This window comes from Hemitrygon akajei, chromosome 3, assembly GCF_048418815.1.
Source record: "Hemitrygon akajei chromosome 3, sHemAka1.3, whole genome shotgun sequence".
NCBI lineage: Eukaryota > Metazoa > Chordata > Chondrichthyes > Myliobatiformes > Dasyatidae > Hemitrygon > Hemitrygon akajei.
In genome coordinates, this window is record NC_133126.1 from 17098059 (window position 1) to 17114087 (window position 16029).

Here is a 16029-nt window from a genome sequence, read left to right on the forward strand (position 1 = left end):
GGAAAGTTAAGCCGGAACAGTATATACACAGTGAGATGAGAGACCTTGCACTGTAAGTACATAATTCCTTGGAAGTTGCAACACAAGTAGACAGAGTGGTGAAAAAGACATATGATATGGTTGCCTTCATTGGTCAAGGCATTGTGTTCAATAGTGAGGACATGATGTGAGCAAATCTAGAGCCCTCTTGAACTGCATGGATAGGTTGACCTAAAGGGCTTGTTTCACACTGTATGATTTTATGAATCTGGTGCCTTTCATGCTGTTGGCTTACACTGATAACTCTTCATGTAGAAGAGGTCCAGTAATCATTAGATTATTTGCATGAAGGATTTAAAAATTTCTTCAAGTTGTTCAAAGGACTGATACCAAATCTGAACTGGTGAGAGTTTCTCAGAAAATTATTGAAAAACCATAGACTTAAGAAATTTCAATTCAATTAAGACAGAATCCCAGTAGAGTTGAAATCACACCTGTATTATAGTACATGACACAACTCTTTTGGTTCCTGAGTATATAGGTGACATAAACTGTTCTGTGTTCTACAAACACTCCATTCCCAGGAATTTCTAAGCCGATAACTTTTGATTTTTAATGAATTTTGACGATTAATATTTAGATTATTTGAACCAGTGCTTGATGCCCTGAGAATATAGCTGGGGTACAAAGTAGAAATTTTTCAGGTTGGGTCCATGTCTCGTTTAGTAAAGAAAGCAGTTTTTGTATATATTTCAATGCAACTCACTACAGAGAAGAAAGTGGAATAATACAGTTAATTTAAATTACCTCCATGTCTATCTTTAGCATTGCTAGGCATTATGTATCTTAACAAATAACTTAATTATAATAACTGTGCTAATAAATGACGATCATACTCTTATGTTGTCATAAACACTCCATTCTCCTATTTCCAGGAGCCATTAATAATTGTTTTACTTTGCTTTAACAGAGGAATACAATGAAATTTGTCCAGATGGCAAAGGATTTATTCCATTTCAGATTGGTTCTTTTTCATTTGGATCACAAAACTATGGTGGTGAGTCAATAATTTACAGTTGTAAAGTTACCAAAATTTACCAAAATTTACAGTTTGGTAAAGATGTATGTAACAGTGAATAACAGAAAATGAAAGGATTCCATATTTCTGAGGTCTTGTTATCAACATCAAATAATGTCAAATTGCTACCTTACCATTAGCTTCAAATAAAACTTGTTTTGACTCCAATCAATCTCCGAATCAAAGCTCATGCTGAGTTTATTATGGAACCTTATTGGAGAAGAGGTGAAGAAATCACACCTGCAATTCCTTGCATACTGCTACACAGGGTGAACTCTTACAACTCTAATGTTCAGAGATCACAATTTTACCATCACACTTCAAATATTTGGGTTAATAAATATCAATAGTTGGCTTGCATCTCTGGACTGCTTTATATTTATTGTTCGTCATTATGATCTGATCAACATGGTGACTGGAAAGTGTAGAATCTGCTTCTGCAATAATGTGCTTTTCTCCCCATCTGTAGATGCAGACGAATGTTCAATGTTTGGCTCAGAGGTCTGTAAGAATGGACATTGTGTAAATACCGTGGGAAGTTACTCCTGCTACTGTGGTGCAGGCTTTTACTATGACAATGTGAGGTTAGAATGCATTGGTAAGTCTGAGCTAGTTGTATAATAATGGGTTGATCTAGAACAATAATTTACTCAATGCGAGTGTGTTAGATTAGTAAGTCTTCTCTAAGTTAGATTATGTTCTCTTTTATAACTATTTCAAACATAGAAAGAGACTTGATATCAAAATCTGTAAGTGTTATGCTTAATGCATATTAATTCCTGAAAAGTAGTGTATTGTAAGCTTCAATAAGACCATGTGATTATAACTGATGAGTCTCCAGCCTGTAGTTTTTCACCTATTCATTCAAGGAGTGGAAAAACAGCGACCGTGCCCATAATTTACTGTGATGTGCTTCATGATTGCTGCTCCAACTACACAGTTTTAAATGCATTCTATTTTAATACATTTTGTTAATGTAACGTTACAGGGAAAAAAGTTGTTAACTTGTCAAAATGTGCATCCCTAACATATTTGATACTGTTAAGGAATATTTATCAATAACATCTACTAGGTGAGGTATAAAATTATTTGATATATAAATCTAAAGGAATTATATTTGTTCTTTTTGTTGTTTCTTTAGACATTGATGAGTGTCAGGATGAAAGTACGTGTGTGAATGGAGAGTGTGTCAACACACCAGGATCATTTAACTGTTTCTGCAATCCACCACTTACACTGGACATAACACGTAAAAGATGTATAAATGAGTCAGAATCTGGAGGTAAATACAAATTATTCTGCTGTTTATATTCTGTTGTTGATAATTAGACAGTTTTATGGATATTTTTAATGTAATTAAATTGTTAGTTGACTACTGGCAACATTGAAACCTGTATTTCATCTATGTTACCATGTATGCATTATGGATCCTTGGCACCTCTTTTTCTTTCTATCCTCTTTTAGCATAACTAGGCAAATCAAGTTTCACGTGAAAGACAAAGACATGAAATCAATATTCCAGTTAAGTTTATGCTTGTGGTTTTAAGACATTTGTTATTGACCTTCGATTTTATAGAACATAGAAATCTACAGCACATTACAGGCCTTTCAGCCCACAATGTTGTGCCAAACTAGTAACCTACTCTAGAAGCTGCCTAGAATTTCCCTAGCGTATAGCCCTCTATTTTTCTAGCAGTGCATTCCATGCACCCATCACTCTCTGTGTGAAAAACTTACCCATGACAACCCCTCGGTACCTATTTCCAAGCACCTTAAAACTATGCCCCTCATGTTAGCTCAGGGAAAAAGCCACTGGCTATCCACATGATCAATGCCCCTCATCATCTTATACACCTCTATCAGGTCACCTCTCATCCTCTGTCGCTCCAAGGAGAAAAGGCTAAGTTCACTAAACTGTTCTCATAAGGTATGCCCTCCAATCCAGGACACATCCTTGTAAATCTCCTCTGTACTCTCTCTATAGTATTCACATCCTTCCTGTAGTGAGGTGACTGGAACTGAACACAGTACTCCAAATGGAGTTTGCCCAAAGTCCTATATAGCTGTAACATTACCTCATGGCTGTTGAACTCAAGCCCATGGATGATGAATGCCAACACAGCATACACCTTCTTAACAAAACTGTCAACCTGTGCAGCAACTTTGACTGTCCTGTGGACATGGACCCCAAGAGCACTCATATCCTCCACACTTCCAAGAGTCTTACCATTAATATATTCTTTCTTCAAATTTGACCTTCCAAAATGAACCATTTCACACTTATCTGGGTTGTAGTCCATCTGCCATTTCTCAGCCCAGTTCTGCATCCTATTGATGTCCTGCTGTAACTTCTGACAACCCTCCAGATTATCCACAACATCCCCAACCTTTGTGTTATCAGCAAACTTACTAACCCACCCTTCTAGTTCTTCATCCCTGTCATTTATAACAATCATGGAGAAGGGGTCCTAGAACAGATCCCTGCGGAACACCACTGGTCACCGACCTCTATGCAGAATATGAAGCATCTACAACCCCCTTGCCTTCTGTGGGCAAGCCAATTCTGGATCCACAAAGTAAGGTCTCCTTGGATCCCATGCCTTCTTACTTTCTGAAGGAGCCTTGCACAGTGAACCTTATCAAATGAAATCCATATACACTATATCCACTGCTTACTTTCATCAATGTGTTTTGTTACATCTCAAAGAATTCCATCAGGCTCGTAAGGCAACAAAGGCACGCTGACTATCCCTAATCAGATTATGTCTCTCCAAATGCTCATAAATCCTGCCTCTCAGAATCTCCTCCACCAACTTGCCCATCACTGAAGTCAGACTCACTGATCTATAATTTCCTGGGTTATCTCTACTCCTTTTCTTGAACAAGGGAACAACATTTACAACCCCCCAATCCTTCAGTACTGCTCCAGTCCCTATTGATGATGCAAAGATCATTGCCAGAGACTCAGAAATCTCCTCCCTCGCTTCCCACAGTAGACTGGGGTATATCTCATCTGGTGCCAGTGACTTATCTAACTTAATGCTTTTCAAAAGCTCCAGCACATCTTCTTTCTTAATGTCTATATGCTCAAGCATTTCAGTCCACTGTAAAACATCCCCACAATTACCAAGGTCTTTTTCCCTGGTGAATACTGAAGCAAAGTATTTATTAAGTACCTCTGCTACCTCCTCCGACTCCATGTACACATTTCCACTATTGCACCTGATTGGCCCTATTCTCACATGGCTTATCCTCTTGCTCCTCACATACTTGTAGAATGCCTTGGGGTTTTCCTTAATCCTGCTCACCAAGGCCTTCCCATGGCCCCTTCTAGCTCTCCTAATTCTATTCTTAAGCTCCTTTATAGCAACCTTGTAATTTTCTAGAGCTCTAACAGTACCTAGTTTCTTGAACCTTTCGTAAACTTTTCTTCTTAACTAGATTTTCTACATACTTTGTACACCATGGTTCTTTAACCCTACCATTCTTTCCCTGCCTCAATGGAACATACCTATGCAGATCTCCATGCAAATGTTCCCTGAACATTTGCTACATTTCTGCTGTGCATTTCCCTGAAAACATCTGCTCCCAATTTATGTTCCCAAGATCCTACCTAATAGTGTCATATTTCCCCCTACCCCAATTAAATGTTTTCCCAAATTGTCTGTTCCTGTTCCTCTTCAGTGCTATGGTGAAGGAGTTAGAGTTGTGGTCAATGCCTCCAAAATGCTCTCCCACCAAGAGACCTGACACCTGACCAGATTAATTTCCCAATACCAGATCAAGTACAGCCTCTACTCTAGTTGGCTTATCTACATATTGCTTCAGGAAAACTTCCTGAACACACCTAGCAAATTCAACCCTTACGCTAAGGAGGTGCCAATCAATATTAAGAAAGTTAAAATCTCTATCACAACAACCCTATTATTATTGCACCATTCCAGAATCTGCTTCTCTATCTGCTCCTCGATATCCCTATTACTATTGGGGGAGGGTCTATAAAAAAACACTCAGTAGAGTTATTGCCCCTTTCCTATTTCTGACATCTACCCACGCTGACTCAGTAGACCATTCCTCCATGACTTTCTCCTTCCTCCTTTTCTGCAGTCGTGACACTATCCCTAATTAGCAATGCCACATCCCCATCTCTTTTGCCTCCCTCTCTGTTCTTTTTGAAACATCTAAGCCTGGCACACTCAGCAGCCATTCCTGTTCCTGAGACATCCAAGTCTCTGTTATGGCAACAACGTCATTGTTCCACGTATTGTCTTTGAAGGGTGGTTCTCAGCAAGAAGATAACAGAGCTGACTGCTTAATTTGAGGACCATTACAATTAACCTCCAGAATAAGAAATTCAGGGATTTTTTCCCACAGTTTTCTTCAAATATATGGTGCACTTCAGAAGGAACTATTTTCAATGGATTGATAGGTTAGGGTTAGCACAGGTCTCCTTTTAGTTAGCTTAGTGAATTAAATATACCTAAAAGGAGAGGAACCAGACAAAATTGCACAGGGAGGGAATTATTTTCTGTCTAGCTTCTTCCTTCAACTACTGCTTGTCTATGAAGTTTTGACAAGCTGTTCTTGTATTCACTCATATCATCAGAGCAGTAATGGCAGAAGCTTGTAAGAACTTGCATGCCTATCATCTTGGTCGAAGGAAGCATTGCAGAGACTATTATGAGGCAGAAAATGAATTTAGAGGTAATAGATTGAAGCAAAGAATATAAAAAGCTATTTAAAATTTCCAGTCAAAGAGACTTCACATATATTAGCCAAATTTCCAAAGATACAATTGAAGGTCAATAATAAAATATATACATTTTTTATGTCACAGCAAATATATAAAAACTCTCTGGCCTGAAACTGTAGCACTCAATAACAAGTATACCATTTTGGATACTATTGATGTGGGGGTGGGGGGTAACCTACAGGAAGAAAACTGCAGTGATTAGGTCTGCGGTAATGAGTCTGGCTCTGTGGCTCAGAAGGAAAAGGGAGGAAGAGGAGAGCAGTGTTAATAGGGGATTCAATAGTTAAGGGAACATTGAGAAGATTTTGCAGATGTGAATGAGATTCCCGGATTGTACAAAGTACATTGCCTCCCAGGTGTCAGGGTCAGAATGTCTCAGATCAGGTTAACAACATTCTAAAGGGACAGGGTGAGCAGCCAGAAGCTGTGGTATAAATTGATACTAATGATGTAAGGAAGAAAATGGATGAAGTCCTTGAATATAGGGAGTTAGGCATAAATTTGAAAAGCAGGACCTCAAGGGTAGTAATCTTTGGATTACTGCATCTGCAACATGCTATTGAGGGTAAGAATATGGTGATATGGTTATTAAATTATGGTTGAAGAATTGGTGCAGGGGGCAGGGCTTCTGATTTGTGGATCATTAGGATTCCTTCCAGGGAAGGTATGACATGTACTAAAGGGGACGAGTTAGAGAGGAACAATATCCTTGTGGGCAGGTTTCCTCCAGGGTTGTTGGGGTATGGGGACCAGAGTGATAGGTCAGAAGATGGAGCAGTTGGTGTAAGGTTAAATGCAGTATGTAGGAGACTGTGAGGAAGGATGGATAATGACAGGGCATGATAGCAATCAGTTGGGTGGGTTGAAATATGTCTATTTTAATGCAAGAAGTATCAGGAACAAGGGTGATAAATTTAGAATATGGATCAGTCATGGAACTGCAATGTTGTGGCCTTTTATAGGGACTTGGCTGTCAGAAGGGCAAATAAGGCTGCTAGATGATCCAGAGTTTAGATATTTCAAAAAGGACAGGGAGGAAGTTAAAAGAGGTGGTGGGGTGAGATTCCTAGTCAGAGGTAGTATCAGAACTGCTAAAAGGGAGGATGTCATGGAGGTACTGTCTGCTGGCTCAGTGTGGGTGGAAGTCAAAACCAGGAAGCAAGTAATCAGTCCATTGGGAGAATTCTACAGACCCCTCATTAACAAAAGAGACACTGTGGAGCAGATCGAGAGGAAGATTTTGGAAAGATGCAAAAATAACAGGATTATTGTTATGGGTGCCTTCAACTTCCCAAATATTCCTCAGTTGTGGCAGGATTTGTTAGGTGTCCAAGAATGATTCCTGATAGAGTTTGTAAACAGGCTAACTAGAGGAGAGGCTATACTGAATCTGGTACCAGCCACCTAGTCAAGTGACAGATCTCTCGATGGGTGACGGGTTTAGGAGCAGAAGGTATGGGGAAGTATTTAATTGAGGGAGGTGCACTATAATGTTATTAGGCAGAAATTTGGAAGCATAAATTGGGAACAGATGTACTCAGCAAAATACACCAAGGAAATGTGGAAGCTGTTTTGCTGGGGGTTCTGGATAGGTTTGTCTTATTGACACAAGGAAAGGAAGGCAGAGTGAAGGAACCATAGGTGACAAGAGAAGTGGAACATCTACTCAAGAGGAATAAGGAAGCATAATTAAGGTTTAGAAACCAAGGATGAGACAGGGTACTTGAGAGTTATAAAGTAGCCAGAAAGGAGCTTCCGAATGGACTTAGGAAAGCTAGAAGGAGACATGAGAAGGTGAGTAGGATTAAGGAAAACCCCAAGGCATTTTGCAGGTACATGAAGATAGGGAAATTATTAGGGTGAGGGTAGGACTGATTAGGGATAAAAGAAGAAATGTACTGGAGTTAGAGGAGGTAGAAGAGGTCCTTAATGAATACTTTTTTTCAGTATTCACTAGTGAGAGGTACCTTGACAAATATGAGGACAGTGTAGAACAGGTTAATATGCTGGAACACCTTGACATTAAGAAAAGGATGTGTTGGGACTTTAGAAAATAATTAGGACAGTTAACTCCTCAGGGTTGGATGTGATATAGCCCAGGTTATTGAGCACTAATTACACAATGTAAATTAGAAATTAAATGATACAATTTTTGTTTTATGAGTTAGTTCTGAGTCAGAACTGTGGACATCAGAAGAAACAAGTTTCAGTTCCATTACATATAACTACACCTCAGAAGTATTTTATTGAAAGCTAAAAATACCAATAATAGTATATTTGTTTTAATCTGTTAGAAATTGTGGAAGAAATGTTGTTACTAGCTAGATACTAAGGGGTTATAGAGTTTTTTCTTCACAGCAGTGCTCTGTACTTGAACTGTGGAAGAAAATACCCAGAGCTGACACTGTATTGAGCAAGGAAGGGTTAATGATCTTCAAATGTAACATCAGAGTCTATTGTGACTAATGTACTCTGTGCTGCTGACAATGTGCCTTTCAGGCTGATTAAAATAACTATGTTTGTATTTGTTGTTCTAAGAATCATCACATGTCTGATATACTCTTTTAGCCTGTCTGATATACTTTTTTGAGAAATTAACTCTGAAGTAAATGTGTAACTGCTCAAGGACATATCCTGCAACTTTGCTACTCAGCAGAACTGCCATTGAATTTCCTCCTAATTTATGTGTTTTTCTCTCATATGCTTGGGATATAAATAAGAGCGTGACCCATTATCAGACAGAATCTCAGAACTCCGCTTTTAAGGGGATGGGCTCTCCATGTTATCATGCTACAATAAAGACCTTCTAAAGCGATCTCCCTTCGTGTCTTGAGTAATACCTTTTCCGCAACAGAAATGTAAAACTGTCTGTGAAAGAAGCTAAATACAAGCAGAGGACATAATGATAGTACAAAAGTAAACTGCTGGTGGAATTCATCCGGTCAAGCAGCTTCTCTTACAACTCCAACATAACATAGTTAAGGCACCTCATTTGTAAAATTGGGTTGCCCTAAATGCATCTGACAACATGATAGAATATTACTGACAGTATAATATGATTTCATGATATGCTAACATTTGCAATGCTCCATTGTAGCAAGTGGCTGATAAGATTTATGCTTATACAGTATGTATTTTATAAATGTCTGACATTAATCTGACATTATCACCCAATTTGAGGATAATGTAATTTGTATTAATTCTATCAATAGATGACTTATCAGAAGATGGAGATACACATCTGGATATATGCTGGCAAGGGGTGACTGACGACCTGGTTTGTAGAAGACCTCTGTGGACCAGTTCAACCTACACTGAATGTTGCTGCATGTATGGAGAGGCTTGGGGCCTACAATGTGCTCTCTGTCCCTCAAGAGCATCAGGTAAGAAACAAGTTACTGGATACCAAAGAGCTCAGTGAGGGGGAAATTGTGTTTAATAAACTTATGAGAATTCTTTTAGTATGTGACTACTGGGTGAGATAAAGTAGAAGGAGAACAAATAGCATATTTCAGGTTTCCAATAGACATGTCATAAGATGAACTATCAAGTAAATCTAGAATAAAGAATTCATATCTGTGATGGTAACCATAGAATGTATAGATTGATGTGGAAATTCAACAATCCTTCACAGAAAGAAATATATCAATATGGTCTCACCTACAGTAAAGAAACCAAATGCAGATTGTGTCACTGCTTTGCAGAATGCCTGCATTCAGTCTACAGGAGAGACCTTGAATTTCTGGTTGCCTGCCACTTTAATAACCCATCACACTGTGATCTAATTGTGACTTCCTGCACTGCTGCAGGAAAACTCAATGCAAGTTTTGCCTTTCAGTTAGAGTAACTTGGCCTGCTGAGCATGTCCCACTGCCTAACTATTAGAACACATTACACAAACAAAGAAGTATAATCTGATCCCAAATGCTCTATTTGGTCTCTCATCCCATCAGACATGCGTATACTGTTCTAACCACACAACCTTCCCCCACAGTTCTCAGCCACTTTCTCTCTATCCCAGTCAATGTACAAGGTCAAAATAAATTTATTATCAAAGTATAATAAATTTTCTTGTGGGTCTTCACAGTAAATACAAAGAAATGCAATAGAATCAATGGAAGACTGCATACAGCAAAGACAGGCAAACAACCGATGTGCAAAAGACAACTAATTCTTTAAATACACAAAAAAAACAAAAAAAAAGTAAATAAATAATATTGAGAACATGTGTTGTAGAGTCCTGAAAATGAATCCATAGGTTGTGAAATCTGTTCAGTGTTGGGTTGAGTGAAGTTATCCACTCTGGTTCTGAAGCCTGATGGTTGACAGGTAATAACAGTTCCTAAACCTGGCGGTATGGGATCTAAAACTCCTGTACTTCCTTCCTATTGGCAGCAGTGAGAAGGGAGCATAGACTGGATGTTGGGGGCCCTTGGTGTAGATGCTGCTTTCCTGTAGCTATATTCAATGATGAGAGAGAGCAATTACCCATGATGGGCTGGGCTGTATTCATTATTTTTTGTAGGCTTTTCCATTCAAGGATATTGATGCTTCCATACCAGGCCATGATACAACCAGTCAGTATACTCTCCACTGTCTATCTATAGAAGTTTGTCAAAGTTTCAGATGACATACCAAATCTTTGCAAACTTCAAAGAAAGTAACGGCACTGTTGTGCCTTCTTTGTAATGTGCTGGACCCAGGGAAGATCTTCCAAAATAATAATGCTGAAGAATTTAAAGTTACTGACCCTCTCTATATCTGATCCCCTGATGAGCACTGGCTTGTGGACCTCCAGTTTCCTCCTCCTGTAATCAATAATCAGCTCTTCGGTTTCGCTGACATTGAATGAGTGGTTATTGTGGCAACACTCAGCCAGATTTTCAATATCCTTCTTAAATACTGATTCATCACCACCTTTGATTCAGCCAATGACAGTGGTGTAATCAGCAAACTTAATTATGGCATTAGAGCTGTACTTAGCCTCACAGCCATAAGTATAAGGCGAGTAGAGCAAGGGACTAAGCACAGAACCTTATAGCGCACCTATGCTGATGGAGATTTTGTTGCAAATCCGAACTCACTGGGGTCTGCAAGTGAGGATGATACTTTTTGTTTATCTCCTCCTCAACCCCAGTTCCTGGCCTTCACCCCGTAACCTTTGATGCCATGTCCAATCAAGAACCTATCAATCTCTGCCTTAAATACATCCAACAACCTGGCCTCCACAGCTGCATGTGGCAAAAATTCCACAAATTCACCACCCTTTGGCTAAAGAAATTTCTCTGCATCTGTTTTGAAAGGGTGCTCCTCTATCCTGAGGCTGTGCCCCCTTGTCCTAGACTCTCCCACCATGGAAAACATCCTTTCCCATCTACTCTGTCTAGGCCTTTCAATATTCGAAAGGTTTCAATGAGATCCCCCCACATCCTTCTGAATTCCAGCGAGTACAGACCCAGAACCATCAAACGTTACTCGTGTGACAACCCTTTCATTCCTGGAATCATCCTTGTGAACCTCCTCTGGACCCTCTCCAATGCCAGCACATCTTTTCAAAGATGAGGGGCCCAAAACTGTTCACAATACCCAAGGTGAGGTCTCACCAGTGCCTTTTAATGCCTCAGCATCACATCCTTGTTCATGTATTCTAGACCTCTTGAAATGAATGCTAACATGGCATTTGCCTTCCTCACCGCCAACTCTACCTGCAAGTTAACCTTCAGGGTGTTCTGCACAAAGACTCCCAAGTTCTTCTGCAACAGATTCCTGGATTTTCTCCATGGTTAGAAAATAGTCCACACATTTATTTCTATACCAAAGCACACGACATTGCATTTCCAACATTGTATTTCATTTGCCACTTGCTTGCCCATTCTCCTAACCTGTCTAAGTCCTTCTGCATCGTACTCTCAACACTACCTGTCCCTCCACCAATGTTCATATCATCTGTAAACTTGGCAACAAAGCCATCTATTCCATCATCTAAATCATTTATATACAGCATAAAAAGATGTGGTCCCAACACCAATCCCTGTGGAACCCCACTAGTCACTGGCAGCCAACTAGAAAAGGATCCTTTTATTCTCACACACTGCCTCCTACCAATCAACCAATGCTCTAACTATGTTAGTAACTTTCCTGGAATACCATTGGCTCTTAACTTGATAAGCAGTCTTATGTGTGGTACCTTGTCAAAGACGCTATGAAAGTCCAGATATACAACATCCACTACATCCCCTTTATCTATCCTGCTTGTAATTTCCTTAAAGAATTCCAACAGGTTTGTCAGGCAGGACTTCCTCTGAAGGAAATCATGCTGACTTTGTACTATCTTGTCCTGTATCACCAAGTACTCCATCACCTCATCCTTAACAATTGACTCTAACATCTTCCCAACCACTGAGGTCAGGCTAACTGGTCTATAATTTCCTTTCTGCTGCCTCCCTCCTTTCTTAAAGAATGGAGTAATATTTACAATTTTTCAGTCCTCTGGCACCATCCCAGAGTCCAATGATTTTTGAAAGATCATTTCTAATGCCACCACAATCTCTAACGCTACCTCTTTCAGAACCCTAGGCTGCAGTTCCTCTGGTCCGGCTGACTTATGCACCTTTAGGTCTTACAGCTTTCTGAGCACCTTCTCTTTCATAACAGTAACTGCACCCACTTCTCTTCCTTCACACACTACAACATCAGGCAAACTGCTAGTGTCTTCCACAGTGAAGACTGATGCAAAATACTCATTTAGTTCATCAGCCGTCTCCTTACCCCCGTTATTATTTCTCCTGCCTCATTTTCTAACTGTCCTATATCCACCCTCATTTCTATTTTACTTTTAACATAATTGAAAAAACTTTTACTATCCAATTTGATATTATTTATTAGCTTGCTTTCATATTTCACTTTTTCCCTTCTACTGATTATTTTTTTTTGTAGTTCTCTGCAGGTTTAAAAAAATTCCCAATCCTCAATCATCCCACTAAGTTTTTGCTTGGTTGTTTGTCCTTTCATTTGCTTTTACATCAGCTTTGATTTCCCTTGTAAGGCACAGTTGTACTATTTTACCATTTGAATATTGCTTCATTTTTGGAATGCACATGTCCTACACCTTCCTCATTTTTCCCAGAAACGCATGCCATTGCTGCTCTGCTGACATCCCTGCCAGCAGCTCCTTCCAATTTACTTTGGCCAGCTCCTCTCGCATATCACTGTAATTTCCCTTACTCCACTGAAGTACTGTTACATCAGACTTTACTGTCTCCCTATCAAATTTCATGTTGAACACAATCATATTGTGATCACTGGTTCCTAAAGGTTCTTTTACCTTTAGCTCCCTAATCGCCTCCGGTTCATTACATAACACCCAATCCAGCATAGCTGATCCCCTAGTAGGCTCAACAACAAACTGCTCTAAAAAGCCATCTCTTAGGCATTCAACAAACTCACTCTCTTGAGATCCATTACCAACCTGATTTTCCCAATCAACCTCCTTTGACTAGCATATCATTACCCTTTTGACTTGCCTTTTCTATTTTCTGTTGTAACCTGTGGTCCACTCCCAGCCACTGTTGGGAGGCCTGTATATAACTGCCTTCAACTCCTTTTACCCTTGCAGTTTCTTAACTCAATCCACAAGGATTCAACATCTTCCAACCCTATGTCACATCTTTCTACTGATTTGATACCATTTTTTACCAGTAGAGCCACACCAACCCCTCTGCCTACTTTCCTATCCCTCCGATATAACGTGTAACCTTGGACATTCAGCTCCCAACTACAACTCATAATGTTGAGTGCAGAGCTGTAGTCAATGAACAGCAGTCTGATATATGCATCTTCACTGTCCAGATGTTCCAGTATTAAGTAGAGTCAGTGAAATGGTATCTGCTGTTGACCTGTTGAAATGATAGGCAAATTGGAGTGGATCTAAGTTGCTCCTCAGGCAAGATTTGATGTTTCATCGCCAACCTCTCAAAATACTTAATCACAGTGGATGTAAGCACTACTGAGGCAGGTTACCATGCTCTTTTTGGACATCAGTATAATTGAAGCCTGCTTGAAGCAGGTGAAGTCCTCAGACTGCTGAAGTAAACACTTCAGGCAGTTGATGCAGTATAGCTCTTCAAAACTCAACCAGGTACCCATCTTGGCCTTATGCTTTCGGTGGGTTCACCCTCCTGAAGGATGCTTTCATGTTGTCCTCGGAGGCTGAAATCACAGGGGCATCATGGGCTGTGGGAGTTCCTGAGGTTGTCTCCATTTTCTGTCATTCAAAGCAAGCATTAAAGGCATTGAGCTCATCTGGGAGTGAAACATGTGGTGTTTGGTTTTACTGTGTATGAGGTGATAGCATTCAAGCCACAAGTCAGTTCAGTCAAATGCCTCTGACCTGAGATATCAACTCTTTTTTCCCTCCACAATGCTGCCCAATCTGCTTAGTGTTTTTAGCATTCTCAATATTTGTTGCAGGCTTTGTTTGCTTCATTAGAATGTTTACTTTTTGTTCAGAATAAAATATTGTAACTAATCAGAATAATCAGTGGCTTGCCATTTGCTTTCAGAATTCAACTGATATATTTTTCTTAGAAAAGAATTCCAGTTATGTGCACCTACATGAGATATCTGAATCATTGATTTTTGCCCAAATATATGAATGGGTAATATATTGTGTTATCACCTATTAATTCAACAAAGTCTGTTAACAGTTAAAAAGTTAGCAACCACATTTATTATCAAAGTTGTTTAATAGAAATAGCAGATTGGATCCAACACTATTTGACCAAGTAACTATTATGGCTAAAATGTTTAATGACTTTTTCATAATTTATTTGTTTATTAACTTGTTTTTACTATATTATTATAGATGATTTTGCACAGCTTTGTAATGTTCCTAGGATATTTGGTGATGGAACAACAGGCCTCCGTGATAGATCTGGATATGAATTTGGCCAAGAAGCACCATCCCATGTTGAAGGTTCACAACGTGGAATTGGATCCTATGACAATTATCTTCAGCCTGAATTTGGACCATATGATTCTCAATATGGAGTAGAATATGGATTGGAAGATCGCTATTTTGGATCAAGATATGGACAAAGCAATCCCCAAACTGACTCAAGATTTGAACTCAGAGATCCACGGCTTTCTTTGCAATATGGTCCAGCAGACTCCCAACGTGAACCTGAAAGTGGCTCGAGGGGGTATTCACGTATTCCACTATACCGTCCTCAAGATCCTCTGAGCATTCCTTTTAGTAACAGTGACAATGGTAAAGTTTTTTTCACTTCTCCTTAATATATCGAAACATTTGGATGAAAATCCATGTTATCCATATTTATATAGAGAGAGTATGTGATTGTTATCCAAATAACAAAAGGTTCAAACTTATTGTTTAGGATTTGTAAATCATAAAGATCCATGTAAACATTTTTACAGTTTTCATTATTTTAGCAATACATGTTCTTTGCTGCCTTAGAAGGCAGGAACATAGCCTAAACTCAAACCATGAGCCATGCCATTGATGATCTGATTATCATTTCAGTGGCAAAAGAAATATCTCGTTTTGATTCTGCTGAATATTATAAGGCATATTGTGAATGGAGACAGTGTAAGGCTACTGCATCATAATAACTAGAGATAATGTCACTTAAAATGTAATTTCTTATATAACTAAGTTGAATATGTTCCCAATGGGGATTGCTCATTGTAGGGTTATACTTTGAGTGAATGGTGGGATACATCGAAAACCAGAGAACATAAAAAGAATGCACTGGTTTAAAGAATCTGCTACATTAATTAAAGGATCAGCTAGTTGAAACAACAGATTAGTTAAAAAGGAAATCAAAGCAGAGAAAAAAATATTTTTCACTTTAGCTAGTGGATGCTATAGGTTTAAATACTGATCATTCAGAATCTTTAGTTTCTTTGGTTCCATGCAATTTATATTAACAATGTAGATGAAAACCTGGTGTGAAATAATTTTCATCTGAGATGTGTAAAGTTATGAGAGGGCAAAACAGGATAATGCTATTTCTCATAATATACTGTGAAGGTCAATATCTTGATGTAATTTTAAACAAATTGCTAGAAAGGTTCAAGGTGAGTCATGAAAGAAATAATATTTAATTAAGTAAAAGGTGGAAATCTGAAACTTGCTGCCTAAAAATATGCCGGAGTCAAAGAGCCTTGTCACATTTTAGAATATAGATCAGCACTTGAG

At 39.0% G+C, this 16029-nt stretch overlaps 1 protein-coding gene across 1 annotated transcript in view; it reads left to right on the forward strand.

Moving 5' to 3' along the window:
• The window catches only part of LOC140724740 (latent-transforming growth factor beta-binding protein 2-like), a 411525-nt gene that overhangs the window by 382398 nt on the left and 13098 nt on the right, over positions 1-16029 (forward strand). The window contains exons 31-35 of the mRNA XM_073039256.1: positions 950-1036; positions 1527-1655; positions 2199-2339; positions 9023-9193; positions 14674-15078. Coding sequence (XP_072895357.1) covers positions 950-1036; positions 1527-1655; positions 2199-2339; positions 9023-9193; positions 14674-15078 — 933 coding nt within the window. The remainder of the gene's footprint in view (positions 1-949; positions 1037-1526; positions 1656-2198; positions 2340-9022; positions 9194-14673; positions 15079-16029) is intronic.